We start from the raw sequence: 21,127 nt of genomic DNA, 5'->3' as shown, positions 1-21,127 counted from the left end.
AAGAATTCGGCATTTCCGCAAAATAGTCAAAAAAGTTCAGACGGTCTCTATCTTACTTTAATTTAGGTTCAGAATTCGGCATTTCAGTAAAATAGTCAAAAAAGTTCAGACGGTCTACATTCTACTTCATTTTCAAAATTCACGGTTCAGAATTCAGCATTTCAGGAAAATAGTCAAAAAAGTTCAGACGGTCTCTTACTTACATTAATTTCGGTAAGAATTCGGCATTTCCGCAAAATAGTCAAAAAAGTTCCGACGGTCTCTACCTTACATTAATTTCAAAATTCAAGTTCAGAATTCAGCATAATAGTCAAAAAAGTTCAGACGGTCTCTATCTTATATTAATTTCGGTTAGAATTCGGCATTTCAGCAAAATAGTCAAAAAAGTTCAGACGGTCTCTATCTTACATTAATTTCAGTTCAGAATTCGGCATTTCAGCAAAATAGTCAAAAAAGTTCAGACGGTCTCTATCTTACATCAATTTCAAAATTCACGGTTCAGAATTCATCATTTCAGCTAAATAGTCAAAAAAGTTCAGACGGTCTCTATCTTACTTTAATTTCGGTTCAGAATTCGGCATTTCAGTAAAATAGTCAAAAAAGTTCAGACGGTCTACATTCTACTTCATTTTCAAAATTCACGGTTCAGAATTCAGCATTTCAGCATTTCAGCAAAATAGTCAAAAAAGTTCAGACGGTCTCTATATTACATTAATTTCGGTTCAGAATTCGGCATTTCAGCAAAATAGTCAAAAAAGTTCAGACGGTCTCTATCTTACATTAATTTCAGTTCAGAATTCGGCATTTCAGCAAAATAGTCAAAAAAGTTCAGACGGTCTCTATATTACATTAATTTCGGTTCAGAATTCGGCATTTCAGCAAAATAGTCAAAAAAGTTCAGACGGTCTCTATCTTACATTAATTTCAGTTCAGAATTCGGCATTTCAGCAAAATAGTCAAAAAAGTTCAGACGGTCTCTATCTTACATCAATTTCAAAATTCACGGTTCAGAATTCAGCATTTCAGCAAAATAGTCAAAAAAGTTCAGACGGTCTCTATCTTACTTTAATTTCGGTTCAGAATTCGGCATTTCAGTAAAATAGTCAAAAAAGTTCAGACGGTCTACATTCTACTTCATTTTCAAAATTCACGGCTCAGAACTCAGCATTTCAGGAAAATAGTCAAAAAAGTTCAGACGGTCTCTATCTTACATTAATTTCGGTAAGAATTCGGCATTTCCGCAAAATAGTCAAAAAAGTTCAGACGGTCTCTATCTTACTTTAATTTAGGTTCAGAATTCGGCATTTCAGTAAAATAGTCAAAAAAGTTCAGACGGTCTACATTCTACTTCATTTTCAAAATTCACGGTTCAGAATTCAGCATTTCAGGAAAATAGTCAAAAAAGTTCAGACGGTCTCTATCTTACATTAATTTCGGTAAGAATTCGGCATTTCCGCAAAATAGTCAAAAAAGTTCAGACGGTCTCTACCTTACATTAATTTCAAAATTCAAGTTCAGAATTCAGCATAATAGTCAAAAAAGTTCAGACGGTCTCTATCTTATATTAATTTCAAAATTCACGGTTCAGAATTCGGCATTTCAGCAAAATAGTCAAAAAAGTTCAGACGGTCTACATTCTACTTCATTTTCAAAATTCACGGTTCAGAATTCAGCATTTCAGGAAAATAGTCAAAAAAGTTCAGACGGTCTCTATCTTACATTAATTTCGGTTAGAATTCGGCATTTCAGCAAAATAGTCAAAAAAGTTCAGACGGTCTCTATCTTACGTTAATTTCAGTTCAGAATTCGGCATTTCAGCAAAATAGTCAAAAAAGTTCAGACGGTCTCTATCTTACATCAATTTCAAAATTCACGGTTCAGAATTCAGCATTTCAGCAAAATAGTCAAAAAAGTTCAGACGGTCTCTATCTTACTTTAATTTCGGTTCAGAATTCGGCATTTCAGTAAAATAGTCAAAAAAGTTCAGACGGTCTACATTCTACTTCATTTTCAAAATTCACGGTTCAGAATTCAGCATTTCAGCATTTCAGCAAAATAGTCAAAAAAGTTCAGACGGTCTCTATATTACATTAATTTCGGTTCAGAATTCGGCATTTCAGCAAAATAGTCAAAAAAGTTCAGACGGTCTCTATCTTACATTAATGTCAGTTCAAAATTCGGCATTTCAGCAAAATAGTCAAAAAAGTTCAGACGGTCTCTATCTTACATCAATTTCAAAATTCACGGTTCAGAATTCAGCATTTCAGCAAAATAGTCAAAAAAGTTCAGACGGTCTCTATCTTACTTTAATTTCGGTTCAGAATTCGGCATTTCAGTAAAATAGTCAAAAACGTTCAGACGGTCTCTATCTTACATCAATTTCAAAATTCACGGTTCAGAATTCAGCATTTCAGCAAAATAGTCAAAAAAGTTCAGACGGTCTCTATCTTACTTTAATTTCGGTTCAGAATTCAGCATTTCAGGAAAATAGTCAAAAAAGTTCAGACGGTCTCTATCTTACATTAATTTCGGTTAGAATTCGGCATTTCAGCAAAATAGTCAAAAAAGTTCAGACGGTCTCTATCTTACATTAATTTCAGTTCAGAATTCGGCATTTAAGCAAAATAGTCAAAAAAGTTCAGACGGTCTCTATCTTACATCAATTTCAAAATTCACGGTTCAGAATTCAGCATTTCAGCAAAATAGTCAAAAAAGTTCAGACGGTCTCTATCTTACTTTAATTTCGGTTCAGAATTCGGCATTTCAGTAAAATAGTCAAAAAAGTTCAGACGGTCTACATTCTACTTCATTTTCAAAATTCACGGTTCAGAATTCAGCATTTCAGCATTTCAGCAAAATAGTCAAAAAAGTTCAGACGGTCTCTATATTACATTAATTTCGGTTCAGAATTCGGCATTTCAGCAAAATAGTCAAAAAGTTCAGACGGTCTCTATCTTACATTAATTTCAGTTCAGAATTCGGCATTTCAGCAAAATAGTCAAAAAAGTTCAGACGGTCTCTATCTTACATCAATTTCAAAATTCACGGTTCAGAATTCAGCATTTCAGCAAAATAGTCAAAAAAGTTCAGACGGTCTCTATCTTACTTTAATTTCGGTTCAGAATTCGGCATTTCAGTAAAATAGTCAAAAAAGTTCAGACGGTCTCCATTCTACTTCATTTTCAAAATTCACGGTTCAGAATTCAGCATTTCAGGAAAATAGTCAAAAAAGTTCAGACGGTCTCTATCTTACATTAATTTCGGTAAGAATTCGGCATTTCCGCAAAATAGTCAAAAACGTTCAGACGGTCTCTATCTTACATTAATTTTAAAATTCAAGTTCAGAATTCAGCATAATAGTCAAAAAAGTTCAGACGGTCTCTATCTTATATTAATTTCAAAATTCACGGTTCAGAATTCGGCATTTCAGCAAAATAGTCAAAAAAGTTCAGACGGTCTACATTCTACTTCATTTCCAAAATTCACGGTTCAGAATTCAGCATTTCAGCATTTCAGCAAAATAGTGAAAAAAGTTCAGACGGTCTCTATATTACATTAATTTCGGTTCAGAATTCGGCATTTCAGTAAAATAGTCAAAAACGTTCAGACGGTCTCTATCTTACATTAATTTCAAAATTCACGGTTCAGAATTCAGCATTTCAGCAAAATAGTCAAAAAAGTTCAGACGGTCTCTATCTTACCTTAATTTCGGTAAGAATTCGGCATTTCCGCCAAATAGTCAAAAAAGTTCAGACGGTTTCTATCTTACCTTAATTTCGGTAAGAATTCGGCATTTCCGCCAAATAGTCAAAAAAGTTCAGACGGTCTCTATCTTACATTAATTTCAAAATTCAAGTTCAGAATTCAGCATTTCAGCAAAATAGTCAAAAACGTTCAGACGGTCTCTATATTACATTAATTTCGGTTCAGAATTCGGCATTTCCGCAAAATAGTCAAAAAAGTTCAGACGGTCTCTATCTTACATTAATTTCAAAATTCAAGTTCAGAATTCAGCATTTCAGCAAAATAGTCAAAAAAGTTCAGACGGTCTCTATCTTATATTAATTTCAAAATTCACGGTTCAGAATTCGGCATTTCAGCAAAATAGTCAAATAAGTTCAGACGGTCTACATTCTACTTCATTTCCAAAATTCACGGTTCAGAATTCAGCATTTCAGCAAAATAGTCAAAAAAGTTCAGACGGTCTCTATCTTAGATTAATTTCAAAGTTCACGGTTCAGAATTCAGCATTTCAGAAAAATAGTCAAAAAGGTTCAGACGGTCTCTATTCTACTTCATTTTCAAAATTCACGGTTCAGAATCGGCATTTCAGCAAAATAGTCAAAAACGTTCAGACGGTCTCCATCTTACATTAATTTCAAAATCTACGGTTCAGAATTCAGCATTTCAGTAAAATAGTCAAAAAAAGTTCAGACGGTCCTATCTTACATTAATTTCGGTTCAGAATTCGGTATTTCAGCAAAATAGTCAAAAAAGTTCAGACGGTCTCCATTCTAGTTCATTTTCAAAATTCACGGTTCAGAATTCAGCATTTCAGCAAAATAGTCAAAAAAGTTCAGACGATCTCTATCTTAGATTAATTTCAAAGTTCACGGTTCAGAATTCAGCATTTCAGCAAAATAGTCAAAAAAGTTCAGACGGTCTCTATCTTACATTAATTTCAAAATTCACGGTTCAGAATTCAGCATTTCAGCTAAATAGTCAAAAAAATTTCAGACGGTCTCTATCTTACATTAATTTCGGTTCAGAATTCGGCATTTCAGCAAAAGAGTCAAAAAGGTTAAGACAATCTCTTACTTTAATTTCACTGTTCACTGTTCAGAATACGGCATTTCAGCAAAATAGTCAAAAACATTCAGACAGTTTATGGTTTGGTAGGATGGGAGAATTTAATAGTAAGAATTCTACTATTTTCAGCAGTTCAGACGTTCAGACATTCAGCAGATTAGTCGATCCTGTACTCTTGGTAAGATTAGTTAATGGTAAGGCCGTCTCAGCGAAATCACTTATAAAATCTCTATACCAGCCTACTAATCGGAGAAAGGATCGAACTTCCTTAGATTAGTAGGTCTTGGGTAGTTCTGAATAGCGAGGGTTTTCGATTCGTACGGTGGAAATTCCCTCGTTGCTAACCATATAGCCCAAATACTTAATCTTGCGCTTTAAGAAATTGCATTTTGATATTTTACAAGTAAGACCTGTCTCTCGCATACGCTGAAGAATTTTTTCTAAGAATTCCAGGTGTTGCGGAATGGTGGCGGATTTGACTAATAAATCATCGAAATAAACTTCGGTCTCCTTTTGCAAGAAATCTTCAAAGATGGTTTCCATACATCTTTGGAAAGTAGCCGGAGCGTTGATAAGGCCGAACGGTAAAACGTTAAACTCTAATAGGCCTTTATGGGTGACGAACGCGGTGTAGGCTTTGCTTTCTTCGCTAAGGGAAATTTGCCAAAAACCGTCTTTGAGGTCCAGAGCAGTAAAATATTTTTGGCCTATCAAGCGGTCTAGTTGGGCTCTGATGTGTGGTATAGGGTATACATCCGGTACAGTGATTTGATTTAATTTTCTAAAATCGCCGACGAATCTGTAACTTCCATCCTTTTTCCCAATCAACAAAATAGGTGAAGAGTACGGAGAGTGACTTTTTCTAATTATTCCGTCTTTCAACATTTGCACTAATTGTTGATCTACTAGCTCTTTCTTCTGAGGAGAGAGGAGATATGGCCGGGATTTAAAAGGAATGGGCGTGGTGAGTTTGATCACGTGTTCTACCGCGTCAGTGTGACAGGCCTTTCCGGAGAAAACATCGGAGTATTTTAATATCATGTCGTTGATCTTTTTAAGCCCTTCTTCTTCTTCGAGATTAAGGTTGATTTCGGAACTTTCAGATTGGGTTGTTATGTCAACTGAATTAGTAGCTTCAATTTCGTCAGAAAATTCAATTTGATTTGGGAAAGGTTCATCAACAGCTCCGCAATAGGTATTTCCAAAACCCGTATCATAGGGATGAAGTGGAAATTCAGCCCCTCGTCTCTAAAGGGAAACGTAAGGCGATGGGGTTTTACGTGTATATCCGTATGTAATTCGAAATCCCATCTCAAAAGTAGATCTGTCTCTAATTCGGCAGCTACCAAAATTTTCCATTTCCACGAGCGACCTTCAATATTTATGATAAAAATTCCATGACCGTTTATTTCTAGCCCAGTTTTGTTGGCTGCACCTAGCTTTGGAATTTCTGAAAGGGGTTCTAGTTTGTCCTTTTCAGCTTTAGCCATATGGTATACTCTTTCTGACATGATTGTAACATCAGACCCGCTGTCAAGTATGGCAGTACCTTGCCAATTTCCAACCCTTATCGGAATCTTTGGGCGTGCATGATTCTTGGCACTACAGCAGTGGGGTGGCGTAGCGGTTAGCGCTTTCGCCTCGCAGCAAGAGGATCCCGGGTTCGATCCCGGACTGTGGCACCGGGTGAAAAATCTGGGAAGAAATCCTGCGTAGAGTTTGCAAGTTCTCTCCCCGCTTGTTTAAGGAGTTTTCCTCCGCGGTCAAACCCGGTTTCTCCTTTCCATAGAAACTTGCAGAGGTTAACGGTAATAGTTAGCATACACTGTAAAAAAAAAGGTATTTTAAAGGTACGAAAAAACACCTCACTGAATTTTCTAGCACCTCTTTCGGTGTCGCGAAAGGATTCATATCAGGGAAATTCCAAACGCGGTAGTTTTCAAACACAAAGTATTTTTTAAACCTTTCATAGGTTTTTTCCCTGTTTTTTTTTTATTCTCTTGGTTGTAAGAAATCCCATTTTGGGTACTTAAGTCATAAAAAGCATATGCGGGGGGAAGTTAAATTTAAACGGGTTAATGGGGGTCAGGGCAGGTGGGTAGGAAATAGGCTTCACAACAGTTTGACTAACTCCCCGTTGGAGTCAAACAGAGTAAGGAAAGTAAATTTCAGTCACTTTAGTCTAGTTTAGGGATCATTTTGGTATTGGGCGCCATTGCTGACTTATGCTGTTCGTGATTTGTGGGCGGCTTGTGTTCGCGCTCTTTTAATTACTAACGGAAATCGGAATTTAAGTCCGCGTCAGTTAATCACGGTCGGTTGTATAAATAGTAAAAGAGATTGTACATAGACACACGGTAATCGATTGCGTGCTTTTCACCGCGACACTTTGTTAATTCTAATTAACAAAGGTTAAAAACTTAAGACTGAACAAAGAAGAAATTTGGAAGAGCACAGTAGAATTTCAAGGTAAGATTCTGTTTTAAACCATTTAATTACATAATTTATTTTAATATTACAAAAGTTAAGCTTACACGATAATATTAGTGACCAGCGGTATAGTTTAAAATAGTATTAATTAACACTGGTAACAATACTATTGTGATGAAGCTCCCTCCGCAAAGGCTTAAGCAACACGAGGCCTTAAAACACGAGCGGCATTTTTGCCCTTAGCTACTCCTCCCTGGTACGGGCCGTATTTACTGGATCCCCCGTGTCGTATACGGTACGGCACGGGGGCTCCAGCAAAGCATCGAGGCGTTAGGCCCAAAGCAACGTATTCCGAGTTTTTTTTAAACCAAAAGAGGGCGCCAGTATCAAGACGCTTGGTCCCAAACAACGGGATCGGCATTTTTTTGGGTTTTTTAATTAACAAAAGTGTTTTTACTTCATACATAGGGAAATTTACGTTTTGATTGTATTGTAACAAAACTTATGCAATCAACAATCCCGGGATAAAGTCATAATCAAGGGTTAATGTGACTTGCGACACTCATTAACAAGGAAATGGTAATTATTTTTAAAATATTTTTTTTTACTTTCATTTTTGACATTAGATATTAAGAAATTGTCATAAACGGTTACAGTTCCTTCTACTCTAAAGTTTATTTTTTTAATGTTTTTTTAAGTAAGGGTGAATTTCGAAATATAATTTTGTAGCTTTAATTTTTTAAACTAGGGTGAAATGAAAATTTTAGAGTTAGCATAAACTTGATTTAGGCCTAATTGATGTGATTAGTTTTGTTTTGAGATAAATTTATTATTTTGAGGTTAAGCTAAGAATCGGTAAAGGAATTTTCTCTCAACCCTTGACTTAAAATAATTTCCGGTTGATCACAGATTCTTTTCTAGTTGCGTTTAGTGACATGTATCAAAGCATCTAAAGGCTATACCAATTACACATAATCCTGAATGTAGGACATAATCCCCCTGGACATAATCCCCCGGACATAATCCCCCCATTAGAGAAGAAAAGGACATAATCCCCTCAGGTAGGAGACAAAATCCCCCGGACAATTTCCCCCCGAATGGATGCCAAAGACCAAATACCCCCAGCCCTAGGACAAATTCCCCCCAGCCCCAGGACAAATTCCCCCAATAAATGTAAAGAATAATATTTTGGAAAAGGCGTACCTTTTTTGGTCGCTATAATTTCCATGGTTTAATGAGCAAGTGCTAAAATATGCATTGTCTTTTATAGAAATCTTAAAAAATTTTAAGCCTATAACTATAGGCCAGTCTCTAAAGGGGGGAAATCTCAATATTTTAAAAGAAATGTTTCTTCGAAAAAAAAATGCAAAAAATAATATTTTGGAAAAGGCGTACAATTGTTACAATATTTCCAAAATATTACAAACCTAACCAAACCTAACCTAACCTAACCTAACCTAACCTAACCTCTAACCCAACCAAACCTAACCTAACCTCTAACCCAACCTAACCTAACCTAACCCAACCAAACCAAACCTAACCTAACCAAACCTCACCTAACCAAACCTAACCTAACCAAACCTAACCTAACCAAACCAAACCTAACCTAACCTAACCTAACCTCTAACCCAACCAAACCTAACCTAACCTCTAACCTAACCCTACCCAACCTAGCCTAACCTAACCCAACCAAACCAAACCTAACCTAACCTAACCAAACCTAACCTAACCCTATCAAACCCAACTGAACCCGAATAAAATTTAAATATTGTCAAACTGAATGGCAATATTGAATGTCAGTGACACAACCAATTAACAATTCGATAGCAAAAATTGTTTCGTATTTCAAATTTTTCTCCATTATTCACGCTAATAAATAATTATTAATACGTAAACCTATTTCTACCCTCGAAATGAATGAAACTGAACGAAATAATTAGAAATTATTCAAATAATATTTTGATAATACTCACGTACCTTCGGGGAATCGAACCCACCGTTCTTCTCTCCGCTGTTCAACGCCACCACTACGCCACCAGATCGCTGAGGCTTCCAGTGTTTTAGATAATATTGATATTGTATTTTTTATTGTCGGGGGATTATGACCGGGAATTTTGTCTAGAGAGTGGGGGGATTTTGTACTCTTAACTAGGATGCGGGGAAAATGAACGGGGGATTTTGTCTTGAGAGAGGGGGGATTTTTTACGTTTTTAAAAATGGGGGGATTATGACCGGGGGTCTTTTGTCTTGGGGGTATTTAGTCCGTATACCCATAATTATATGGAGCCACGTTTCTTTGATAAGTGTCACTTAACGCAGCCAAGGTTTATCAGATGTTTATTTTGGCTTTTGTTCAGAACTAAGAATGTATCAGTGTTCAATATGCGGGACAAAAAGACCATCTTTCAACAAACTACTAGCACATTATCCCAACCTACACATACATGATCCGAATTTGAAAATAAAATGCAATTTGGGAAACTGCGGTATATCTTACACAAATTACAACTCTTATAAAAGTCACGTTCAGCGTAATCACAAAAATTATTTGAGAGAGTATGAAAATTCTGAAGTTGGTAACGTAGTAGTACCTTTCAATCCTGGAGAAGAACAGGTCGAAGAGTTAGATAATGGTGCAAATCAAATGGAAGCGCCAAATTCTGATGATTATTTAGTAAACTTGAGGAAGAATTTGGCGTTGACGCTTTTAAAAATTAGAGAAAAGTATTTACTCCCACGATCCATAGCCAGTAATATTGCAAAAGATATTGGTGACATATTTGAGAACGTTGAAGACCTTTGTAGAAATGCTAATGCAGACCAAATACCTGCCACCGAGGCTCTGACTGATATCACGAGAAGTGAACATAAATTAAATTTGTTTTGCGCGCAAGAACTAGATTTGCTTCTACCCACAGAGTATACTTTGGGGGAACATGAACGAAATGGTAAAACATTTAAAGACACGTTTCAGTATGTCAATATCTTGGAATTACTGAAGAAGATTATGTGTTTCGATGATGTATGGGAGGAATTTCAAAGATACACTGAAATTAATAATGAGCGTGAAAATGACAAACTAACTGATTATAAACGACGGAGAATTTTTCAAAAATCATCATTTGTTTAAATACAATAGGTCAATGCTGCGAATACATTTATATACGGATGAGCTGGAATTAGCTAACCCACTAGGCTCCAAACGCGGTAAACACAAAATAAGTGTTATTTATTTTTTCATTGGCAATTTATCGCCCAGATTTAAAAGTAAATTGAGCAATATTTACTTAGCTGTTATAGTCAGAGATACCCTGGTTAAAAATTACGGTTATGAACCCATTATTCATCCTCTCATTCAAAATTTAATAACTCTTCAAACGGAGGGTATATATATCAAGTCAAGGAATGTGGTCATTAAGGGCGCTTTAGCCACAATATGTGGCGATGATCTATGGTCCCATCTCTTGGCTGGTTTTAATAAAGGTTTTTCTGGCATGGGAACATGTCGACAGTGCATGGCTTGCAAGAAAACGGTGTGTGAAAAGTTTTTGGAAAGTGACTTTACATTACGAACTGAGCGAGGCCATTTATACCACCTTCAAGCTATTTTAGAAAACCCAACTAATACGAAAATATACGGCGTGGTTAAAAAATCGCCATTTTTTGACATCCCTGGATTTAAACTGACTGAAAGCTTCCCCCCTGATATTATGCACGACCTGTATGAAGGAGTAATACCTCTTGTTTTGAAGATAGTTTTAGCTTGCCTTATCACTGGTGATATCTTTTCGTTCGATGGCATGAACGAAATTTTAACTGAATTCCAATATGGTTGCCTTGATGCTGCCAATAAACCTAGTATACTTTCAAAGGGCATGATATTAAAAGATGCGAATTTAACAGGGTCTGCGGCCCAGAAATCTTGCTTCTTTTATCTTTTTCCCTTTATATTTGGGGAGCACGTTCCTCAAGACAATATTTATTGGAAAATATACTTAACTCTAAGAGAAATAGTAGATATTTTAGTAGCTCCGGTTATTGAGAAATATTGGCTTGCACATGCCAGCGATTTAATAGAGCAATTTTACCAGAAACTAAAGGAATTGGCCCCTACAAAGTTTACTCCTAAAGTCCATTATCTAATTCACTACCCTCGGCTAACCTTGAAGTATGGTCCACTAAGAAGACTATCTTGCATTAGATTTGAAGCAAAGCATCAAGATATTAAGCTAATGGCCAGTAGAGGTCGAAATTTTACTAACATTGCCAAAACATTAGCAGTGCGCCACCAATATTCCCAATGTTATGACTTTAGAGGAAAAAATGGTCTGAAAGACGATGATCACGAAAAATGTTTGAAACCTTTGTTGTTTTCTACTCTCCCATATGATCTAAAGGAAACAATTAGAGATTGCTCCTATTTAAATGTCGAAAAAGAGAACCTGATCGTCTTTAAATCTAATGAAATCAAAATTAATTCAGTTTCATATAAAATGAAAACCTTTGTAACTGTCGATTTAGTTCATGGTGAAAACATACCAGTTTTCCTAAAAATTGCACGCATTTTAAAAATTCAAGGTCTTTGGATAATATGTGGCAAAATTTATACGGCTGTGGAGTTTTCACCACATCTTAATGCTTTCGAAGTCAAAGATTCAAAACTATGGAAGATCATTAAGCCTGGTGGTGAAATTGACTTTTCAGCAATGAACTCTTATTACGTGAAATTTAAACTGTACATCAGTTTAAGATATCATGTTTGTCATTAATTTTAAAGTCACACTGTAAAAATGTAAACATCACACTTATTTTTTAATACTAACCGTGTTTGAAATTTATCACTTTTATGAGTATAGGAAACCCGAAGTTATTGCGTTACTTGCGACGATCGAACTAAAGAAATAATCCTACAACAACCTTTCACCATGGAAAATCTGTCTACCAAGATTAGAAAATCCCTCCAAACTGATTTCAAAGAAATTCAACTTCTCTCACCAAAGTGGAAGAAATTTGTTGACATAGAAAGTGATGACGAAGAGAGTCCACCCAATGGTTCGGAACTAAATATTCATGGGAAGATTGCTGTTCGACAACCTAACAATGAAGTTGTAGAAAGGGCTGAAAATGGAAAAGCAGTTCCTTGAACTTCATCGTGAGTATTAAAACCTTAGTAGTATTATTGTTGCTATAAACTATAACTTCGGATTTATTAAATGTTTACAGCGGCAGTTCTGAATCAAGTATGATGATTGAAAATGATGATGGAGGGGAGCCATCGCAGATCGAAATAAAACTTCCCTTATCATATAAAATCCCAACAATGCCACGTAACATCATGGAGCTCATAAAGGAAAAAAATGGTTTGGTTTTTCACATCCGTTACTCAGCGAAAATAATTCAAGTATTATATGAAGATATTACCAGATATACAATGTAAGTGCAAATTAAATTTAGTTTTTTATATCGTATTGTGAATATTAGTAACATTCAAAGGACAAGTATTATTTTAAATCTAAAAGTTTAACCCCAAGATGAAAGATGTCTATTATTTTGCACGCCTAAAAATAGGCGTTATTACGAAATATCGTGGATCTGAATTTTATTATTTTTTAGTAACAAAACTATTTGTGACATTTAAGGTATCCTACTCACGATGAATATGTCAGAGTCGTCACTGCTTTAGTGAAAGAGAACCGATTTTTAGTCTGTAGAAGCAAAGGACCTGAATATGTGAGTTTTATTATATAAAATACTGTTAATATTCAAATATTATTATCAAGTGCAATTAATTATGTAAATTCTAAATTATCTAGACTACCTGGCTCGCAAGCTTAAAATCAAAGTTCAAAAGGGAAAGAAGACCTTTAACCCACTTACAATGCGTCCAAGCTGCTAAAGAGAAGCATTCAAGTAATAAAAGAGAAAACAAGGAGAAACCCGTTGTGAAGAAAAAAATTGAACGAATCGAGGCTGAGGTGTGAATAATTTAATTTTTATAAAATTAAATGAGCAATTTTTAGACTTAATTATTTAATTCTTACAGGATGAATTTCTAGAAGATGAAACAAGCATTAATGCTCATCTTCAATGCATAGTGGAAGAGTGTAAAAAAACGAGGCCTAATGAGGCAATAATTGATGAAAAAATGAAGCGCACCTTTCATTTTCGGCAAAAATTGATGGTGGAGAAAAATGTTCCAGAAATTTTGGAAATATTTCCAAACTTGAAAAATGCCAACGAGGTTAGTGTTGGTGACGTTCTTTATTCAATTATGCATCGTCAATTATATGTGTTTCCCCCCATGTAGCTTATTAAGGAATTCCAACGAGTTATCAGGATCGAAATGAATCCGGAAAAGAAGTTAATTGCATTCATACAGCCGCTTGTCAAAAAACTTTTTACGTTGACCAAAAATTCACGGTTATTTAAGAAATTATACAAACAGATGGAGGCCCAAAAGGATTTTCTGAATGATGAGAAGTTTACTGGTAATGTTAATTTCAAAATTTTGAACACTGTAAAATCCAGGGTATATCAATAGTTTTTTTTAGAAATGGAGATCAATGCCAGTTTGCTGCTTTTGCCAATTATTTTCAAAGAGAATCCAGAATTGCTGTCAACCGTGAATCCCGCGACCCACGAGAACGCCGTGTTGCAAGTTGAAGATGAAAATTTGGGTAAACCTTGTACACTAGTTTTGGAAACTGTAAAATTCAATGTTCCTACGATTACAAGGGGTTTCGTTTTAATGTTCGTTTCTTATTATGTTTTTGGAATCTCATATCCATTTGGATTACAGAAAACCTTAGAATTTATTCAAAAAGTGGGTTTTGTTATCGAGCCAGGTTTGAAAAAAATTTCAATTCCCATTAAAAACGCTATGAATAAATTGTTGTAAAAATAAGGCACCAAAATATTGCAAAATCATGTAAAACTAAGGCACCAAAATATTGGAAAATGATGTAAAAAAATTGAGTATTAAATATGAAATTCCTAACCCATAAACCTTTTGTTATACTACTTCAAATAATACCTATAGTGGGTTGTAAAAAGACCTTTAAGGGGTTTCTTTGATTCCAAGAAAGGATTCAAATAATACCTTTCTTCTAAAAAGTAGGTTGTAAGAAGACCTTTAAGGTGTTTTTTAATGCCAAAAATGGATTGAAATAATACTTTTCTGCTAAGAAGTAGGTTGTAGAAAGACCGTTAAGGGGTTTTTTTAATCCCAAAAATGGATTTAAATAATATCTTTCTTCGAAAAAGAGGGTTGTAAAAAGACCGTTAAAGGGTTTTTTTATCCCAAAAAAGGCTTCAAATAATACCTATCTTCGAAAAAGAGGGTTGTAAAAAGACCGTTAAAGGGTTTTTTCAATCCCAAAAATGGATTGAATTAATACCTTTCTTCGAAAAAGTAGGTTGTAAAAAGACCGTTAAAGGGTTTTTTTTTATCTCAAAAAAAGGCTTCAAATAATATCTTTGAGGGTACTTTTGCGTACATTGAGATATCAAAAAATAGCTTGTTTGACAGTACCTTCAATTGGAGGTATTTTTTCGTACACTTATATGGGTTGCCTGGGGATGCAACGAAAAATACCTTGTCCCTTTTTTTAACAGTGTAGGGCGCTGTCGGTTAGCTGTGGCATAGGGGCTAGCCACCACACCTCTATGCATTGCAAAGGCGTTAGATAAGAGGCAATAAGTCGCAAGATGACTTGGTCCAATTAGCTAGCTGAACTTATTCGTGGTGTCATTGTCTCCAAAGGGGATTGACAGGTGGACTCTAGGTCTAAAGGAGTGAGGTCCGACCACAGGGGTTCTTGAAGATGTTTTGATGAAAGGGGAGAGTTCACAATAGTGTTTTTCGAAAGTTCGATCTCTGGCGAAACGTTAGGGGAATTTTCCACAATTCTAATGAAAGAAACGCTAGGCTCTGGCTCTATAGAAATAGCAGAAGAGGCCCCACGTAGGGTTTTGGCGACAGGTTGACTTTGGTGGCGCTTTAGCTTCCTACAAAATTCTACGGTGTGCCATTTCTTGTTGCAATAAGTGCATTTTGGTATTTTCTTAGAATTTCCCTTGTTTTCGTTCCCAGACTTGTTAGTCGTGTTGTTAGAAGGACCTTTTTGGTTAGGGTTATTTGATGTTTTGGGCTGATTTTCAAATGAATTTCGGGGTGCAATATTCCAGTTTGAATGTTTGGAATTTTTGAAATCTCTCGTATAATTACGGTCGTAGAGATCACATTGTTCTTGCAAATGTTGAGCCTCTTGAGCCGCGTTTTGAACCTCTGAGAGAGATGGCTCACCCGATAAATGCATGTTGCGAATTAGATGGGGATTTAGACCGTTGACAACTCGCCTAGCAATTTCGTAGGTATCCATAAGCGGATCTAATTGCTTGCATAATTGTTCATGGTTAGGACAAAGTCGAGAACTTTTTCATTCGGCTTTTGTCGTAGTGAATTGATTTTTATAATCACGACCCATGAAAGCTTGAAAAAATCTAATTCTAAAGGTCTCCCAATCTCTAACAACCTCACGCTCACGTTCCCACCAAAGACACGTGTTTCCTTCCAACATTAGTGCTATACAATCTAAGATATCTGTATTACTGACTCTTTTGATTCTCATATAACGTTCTACCTCATCAATAAAAGCCATGGGATCTCTATTTGAAGTCCCGAACTGGGGTAAAGGAATTTTTACCTCTCTTAATGAGCTAGATTACGTTTCGGATGGGGGAGGATTCGGATTAAAATTATTTCCGAGTCCCTCTAATAGATCTCTACGATAAGTTCGGTTACTAACATTAGCGCCTGCAGATAAATTTGATTGTGGGGATGCTCCACGCGACGCGAGTACAGGGGCAGACTGACAAGCTTCACACCCATCTGCCACCGTTTTAAAAAGGGCCCCCAAGCCAATCCCTAAAAGGAGATGGGAGCAGGTCGTTATAATGCAAGTTATGCAACACAAATTTTCTTATGTGTATTTTTTAATTCGACATTCAAAACACACACAAATCAAAGTCAACATTTTCTTAAGAGTTTTTGAACTGTCAGCGAATTCGTTTATAATATCATTATTTTCAATGGACAACATAATATTATTCTCACAGGATAATATCAGGCTACTCTCCAAATTTTTCTGTATTAAATTTGCAAAAAAACAATTGGTTTTCAAAATAGTTTTGAAAATGTTCGTTCGCATTGTACTTGAGTGAAAGGCAGCAATACTACACATTTGTACACTCTGAAGAACCTTTTGTACGCTATACTATTCATATTATATTTGTGTATTATTTTCAACACACAGCCAAGACAATTAAAACATTTTCCAGAACACTTATAACTATCTAAATCGAATTCATTGCCACCACTGTCCAAGTAACCAAAATCTGTTTCTTCACTTGGTAAATTTGGTTCAGTTGCTTCCCTCTCATGTTCGTCGAGTTCAGACTCCGTGGAGGAGAAGGCGCTGGAGGAAGCATCTTCATCTAAGTATCCTCCTTCTAAAGCCACTTTACTTAAATCCTCAGGCGGGTTTTTAAGCTTGAGTTTAGCATATAACCGAGAGAAACTATTAAGTTCCTTGATTAATTTAGCTTCGTTTTTAACGCTACTTAAAGAACATAACCGTTTCAGAGAGAAAGGTTGAGTGTTGAAATTTGCAAAACTTGTTGGATGTAGTAGACTTATTACGTTTAAAATGCTCTCTTAGTAAGAGCTTAAGAATCGTTCTTCAATTTGAGCGCCTAAAACCTTTACAGCGAGCCCAGTCTGAAATTTAAATTCCTTATAGGAAAAATAGGAATTATTTCCGGAATTATAGGATTTTATAGGAGAAAAAATGTGTTTTTGTAGGAAAATTTAGGACTAAAAATGCTCATATATAATACAATTTTAGGGCTTAAACTATGTAGAAAAATTTCAAAAAAGAAAAAAACTAATTGGATTTTACTTTGAAAACTCAGAAGAACTTAATTAAAATATAATATATATAAAAACTCCTAAGCGAGCTCCGCAATTTCGGTGTCTATTCAAATGCGATCTCGATAAAAACAGCTAAATTTTGATAAATTTGATGCTAGACTATACGAAAACTTCGACTAAGTCAAAAATATAGGATGTTATATGAACTTTCGTGAAATTATAGGATATTATAGGACCGCTGGGCTCCCTGCCTTTATCATGGAGTTGAAAAGCTCAACTTCAATTTTTTTTCCCAGAGTTGAAGGAGCTTCAACTCTGGGAAAAAAATTTGAAGTGAGGTTCATCTCTCGATAAATTTGGATGCATTTAACTTGACGTGTTCGAGTTTCTTCCGCAAATCATTGTTCAAAATGTCCAGTGGGCCGGGGCCCCAAGTTTTTAGAAAATTATGGGACATTATAAATTTTATTGGACAATGTCCAGTGTCCTGTGCTTACTTCCGGCCCTCAATAAAAGTGAAGTCGAAAACAATAAGGATACAAAAATATCACTTTCCGCTTTATAAATTAATAAATGAACATTATCTTATGAGATACGTAACTATATTCAAATACGCAAACTCCGAAAAAGAGGGCCCCCATTGACTGGGGCACCACTGCCAGCGGCAGTTGGGGCCCTATGGCCAGTCCGCCCCTGCGCTAGTATTTGACCTATTTTATTTTCTTGCACCTTCTGTGCCTCCATAAACAATTTCATATTTTGAGCTAACATGCCAAGCTGCTCCTTAAGGGAGGGACTATCATCTTCGCTTTCCCACATTTTAAAATCAAATAAAGGAAAAACCAAACTAATATTGTGACCTTACGGATACTGGAATTGAGTTGAGATGACGTTTGAAAGCAAAAGTTTATAAAGTTCACTATCGTGCACGGTAAAGTCCAAATGAACCTGAAGCGTCGTGTTTTCTACGATGTTTAAAGTTATTAACTGTTGTCTTCCATGGAGTGTTCCCTCGTAGTTTGTTGTTTTCTTCAGGTCTCCGAACTTTTTCTGGTTACCCGGGGTTCATCAGTTAAAAATCTGGACTGGTTCTTCAGATTCGTTGACTGGATAGCTTCATCTGGTCCTGTTGATTTTCCGCTTGACTAGAGACTATTGCATCAGTTAGTACATGTAATTCCAAACTGGATCTCTGTATGATTACGTTGAATCGCAGGAACAGGTACTGAATTCGGGTTGACTATTTTAAATGTTTAGCCTGCCCGGCGCCTCCACCATTTTGTAGCCGTGCGCGTGGTTAACTGTCGCGGACATGGGGGTTATAGGAACTAGCCACAAAAATGAGTCCTCGTTTTAAAACAAAACAAAACTTAAACAAAGGTTGAATTGATTGAGGAGTAAAGGCAGAAGCGAACTGTACTGCTTCTGCACTTATCAAGAACTCCTTTTCTCAAGCGAGAAAAACCATCCCCTCTACTTTTAGGAGATTTCCCTTTTAAGAAAGAAGTTGGGGTCTCTTGGCCACCAACAGCGCCAGCCCGCGTTATATAGAGGCTTGGTCAAAAAGTAAAAAGGGGTACAGCAAGGATAACTATGCTTGCAGAGAATGGACCAAATCTGGTCGCTACAGCCTGTTTATTAATGATTGATTGTCATCAAAATCTAAAAATGCTGCATGAATTATTTCATTGGAAAAGTTTAAAATTAAACTTAACTTAAGCAGCCGACGCAATCGCAAGATCAGAGATTGTATTCCTACGCTCTACGCGGCGCGGCCCTATTTTTTAAACTTTGATTACGGCTGTATAAGTCAGGCGCGTAGGAACGTATCGAACTTAGGGGGGTACAGTCTAAATATGGATTTGGGCGCCCCCTCCCCAAGGACAAGAAAAATGTCGGAAAATACATTGAACGAGGTTGAAACATTGTAATTACAGTGAAATGGTGAATTAATAATTATTATGATTTTCCAAAAACCGGTTTCCGATAGGTGTTGGTTGTGGAAATATTTCTTCACATGAAATTTAAATCACTCTTATGAATCCTCTCTGGATATGTTTAGACAATTGCTAAGTGATTTAGATGTTTTTAAGTCATTGTTACCCGTAAGTCAGGGCACCAACCCGTGAGATAATTTTTAATATGAAAAATATGATTTCATAATAACACCCCTGACATGACTCATAAATGATAAGACCTGAAGTGTGGATAATTCTATTTTAGTGTGAATGTAAGTTTCATGAACGTGCGTTACATCGCACCTTAATCTAATTAAATACTGAAGGGCTCACGCAGAAGGCAAGCAGGCTAATAATTAAAAAAAAAACCATAAGCAAAAAAAGACTTAAAAGGGAACTGAAAATTACAAAATCAAGCTATTTAAAAGGGTCGGGTAGGAGAGAGGTTTTTCATTGAAAACCGATTTTTATAATTAAAGATATTATAAAGGTCTGTGAACTTAATCTGTGAGCTTTGACATTTCAGATCTCAGGCGAAATTAAATTGAAGTGCAGCTCAGAATTCAAAGTAATTGCTATCATTTAAATAAAATCTTCAAAAATTCTTTAAATTTAATTATGCGAAAATGGAAGGGAAAAATCTCCTGAGCGAGAGAAGCGAGCTCCGCGATTTTTTATCTGACCAAATGAGATGTCGCTAATTCTGCGTTTCAAGCTTCATACAGCTGGGATCAGTCTTGGAAATAAGGATTTTTTTTAAACTAGTCCTTGGAACCAGTGATCCCCAGCGTCTACAATATTAAACTGGTTTTTGGGACCAGTGACCCTATACCTAATTTATTTTTTACTAATCCTATTACAAAATTAAGGGAGTATTTCGTTAACGCACAGCCCACTCGATCGGGCTATAGAAGCAAAATTATGTCAAAAATCAGAGTTAACTCTTTACATTGCCGTCAATGGGAGGATTACCGTTTTTTGGTCCTAATTTGAAAATACTGGTTCAAATCTCTTGTAATTTTAATGAGATTTGCAAAATAAAGTTTGGTATTTTTGTGCCAAGTTTTTCTCTTACAAAGCTTTTTGTAAGAACCTTAAAACGAAAATTAAACATAATTTAATGGCTTAGTCTCAAAATGTTTAAAAATGTTTCCTTCAGTTTCACTGGTTCGAGTCTCTTCTCTCTTGAAATTTTCGTGAGAACAAAAACGGATTTATAAATCCGTTTATTAGGGCTAAATAACTGTGTTCCTCCCATAGCCGGTCATGTTAAAAGCTGGCTCCTTGGATTTTTCGAGCGAAAAAGCACAAAATTATCAACACGCGCTTTTACATAGGAAAAACATTGGGTGTAAGGGCTTCTATAGCGTGTGAAGCCATTGCGTGATCGAGTGGGCTGCGGTTGTAGCAAGGAAGGCAAGAATGAGAACCAGTCAAGGCTAGGAGTCTATGTCCATGGAGTAGAAATTTAAAATGAATTGAATTTTTAAACTGGTCCCTCCTGATTTTTCATAAAAATTCTTAATTAATAAACTGGTCCCAAGGACCAGCAACCCCCGGATTTCGAATTAATAAACTGGTTTTTGACCTGTGGACCTGTGCTATTTCCAAGACTAGCTGGGATTATAAATAATTACTCCAAAATAGCAAAAATATAAGAATATTAGTGAAATTATGGGATAAAATAGGATACTTTCTAAAATATTCTCACTTCAGTATCATTTTGGCGCCCTTTGAATATAAATTTGGCGCCCTTTTAGACCTATTTAGGCGCCCTAGTAGAATTTTAGGGGAGTGCAATGTACCCTTGTATCCCCCCGTTCCTAAGCCACTGGTATAAGTGCGCGGGGACATTCGCGGTACGAGGATGTATCGGGAAAAATTCGCCTTTGTATACTTGCCTCCCGAAGGGAGGTTTCTTATATTACTTTTGCTCATAAAAACCCCGTCCTATGTTTTGACAAGTTTGAATGGATGCAAAAGGTAATTATTTTCTAAT

At 36.0% G+C, this 21,127-nt stretch overlaps 2 protein-coding genes across 2 annotated transcripts; both read left to right on the top strand.

The window, feature by feature from the left end:
- The first annotated feature begins 10,382 nt into the window (after positions 1-10,382).
- Positions 10,383-12,448, top strand: LOC149607126 (uncharacterized). Its single transcript, XM_089860430.1, has 2 exons — positions 10,383-12,031; positions 12,096-12,448. The coding sequence occupies exon 1, from the start codon at positions 10,383-10,385 to the stop codon at positions 12,006-12,008; it is 1,626 nt and encodes a 541-aa protein (XP_089716556.1). The 3' UTR covers positions 12,009-12,031; positions 12,096-12,448.
- Positions 12,449-12,468: 20 nt separating this feature from the next.
- LOC149607125 (sterile alpha motif domain-containing protein 3-like) lies at positions 12,469-14,177 on the top strand. The gene is made up of 6 exons (XM_089860380.1): positions 12,469-12,672; positions 12,879-12,969; positions 13,053-13,214; positions 13,283-13,480; positions 13,547-13,727; positions 13,791-14,177. The coding sequence occupies exons 1-6, from the start codon at positions 12,482-12,484 to the stop codon at positions 14,135-14,137; spliced, it is 1,170 nt and encodes a 389-aa protein (XP_089716506.1). The 5' UTR covers positions 12,469-12,481; the 3' UTR covers positions 14,138-14,177.
- The last annotated feature ends 6,950 nt before the right edge of the window (positions 14,178-21,127 follow it).

The sequence above is a fragment of the Phalangium opilio genome, unplaced genomic scaffold (genome assembly GCF_054372755.1).
Source record: "Phalangium opilio isolate 3A_F unplaced genomic scaffold, DU_Popi_V2 ptg000352l_1, whole genome shotgun sequence".
NCBI classification, from domain to species: Eukaryota; Metazoa; Arthropoda; class Arachnida; order Opiliones; family Phalangiidae; genus Phalangium; species Phalangium opilio.
Note: the sequence above shows the minus strand (reverse complement) of the source record. Positions and strands in the feature narration are given on the sequence as shown.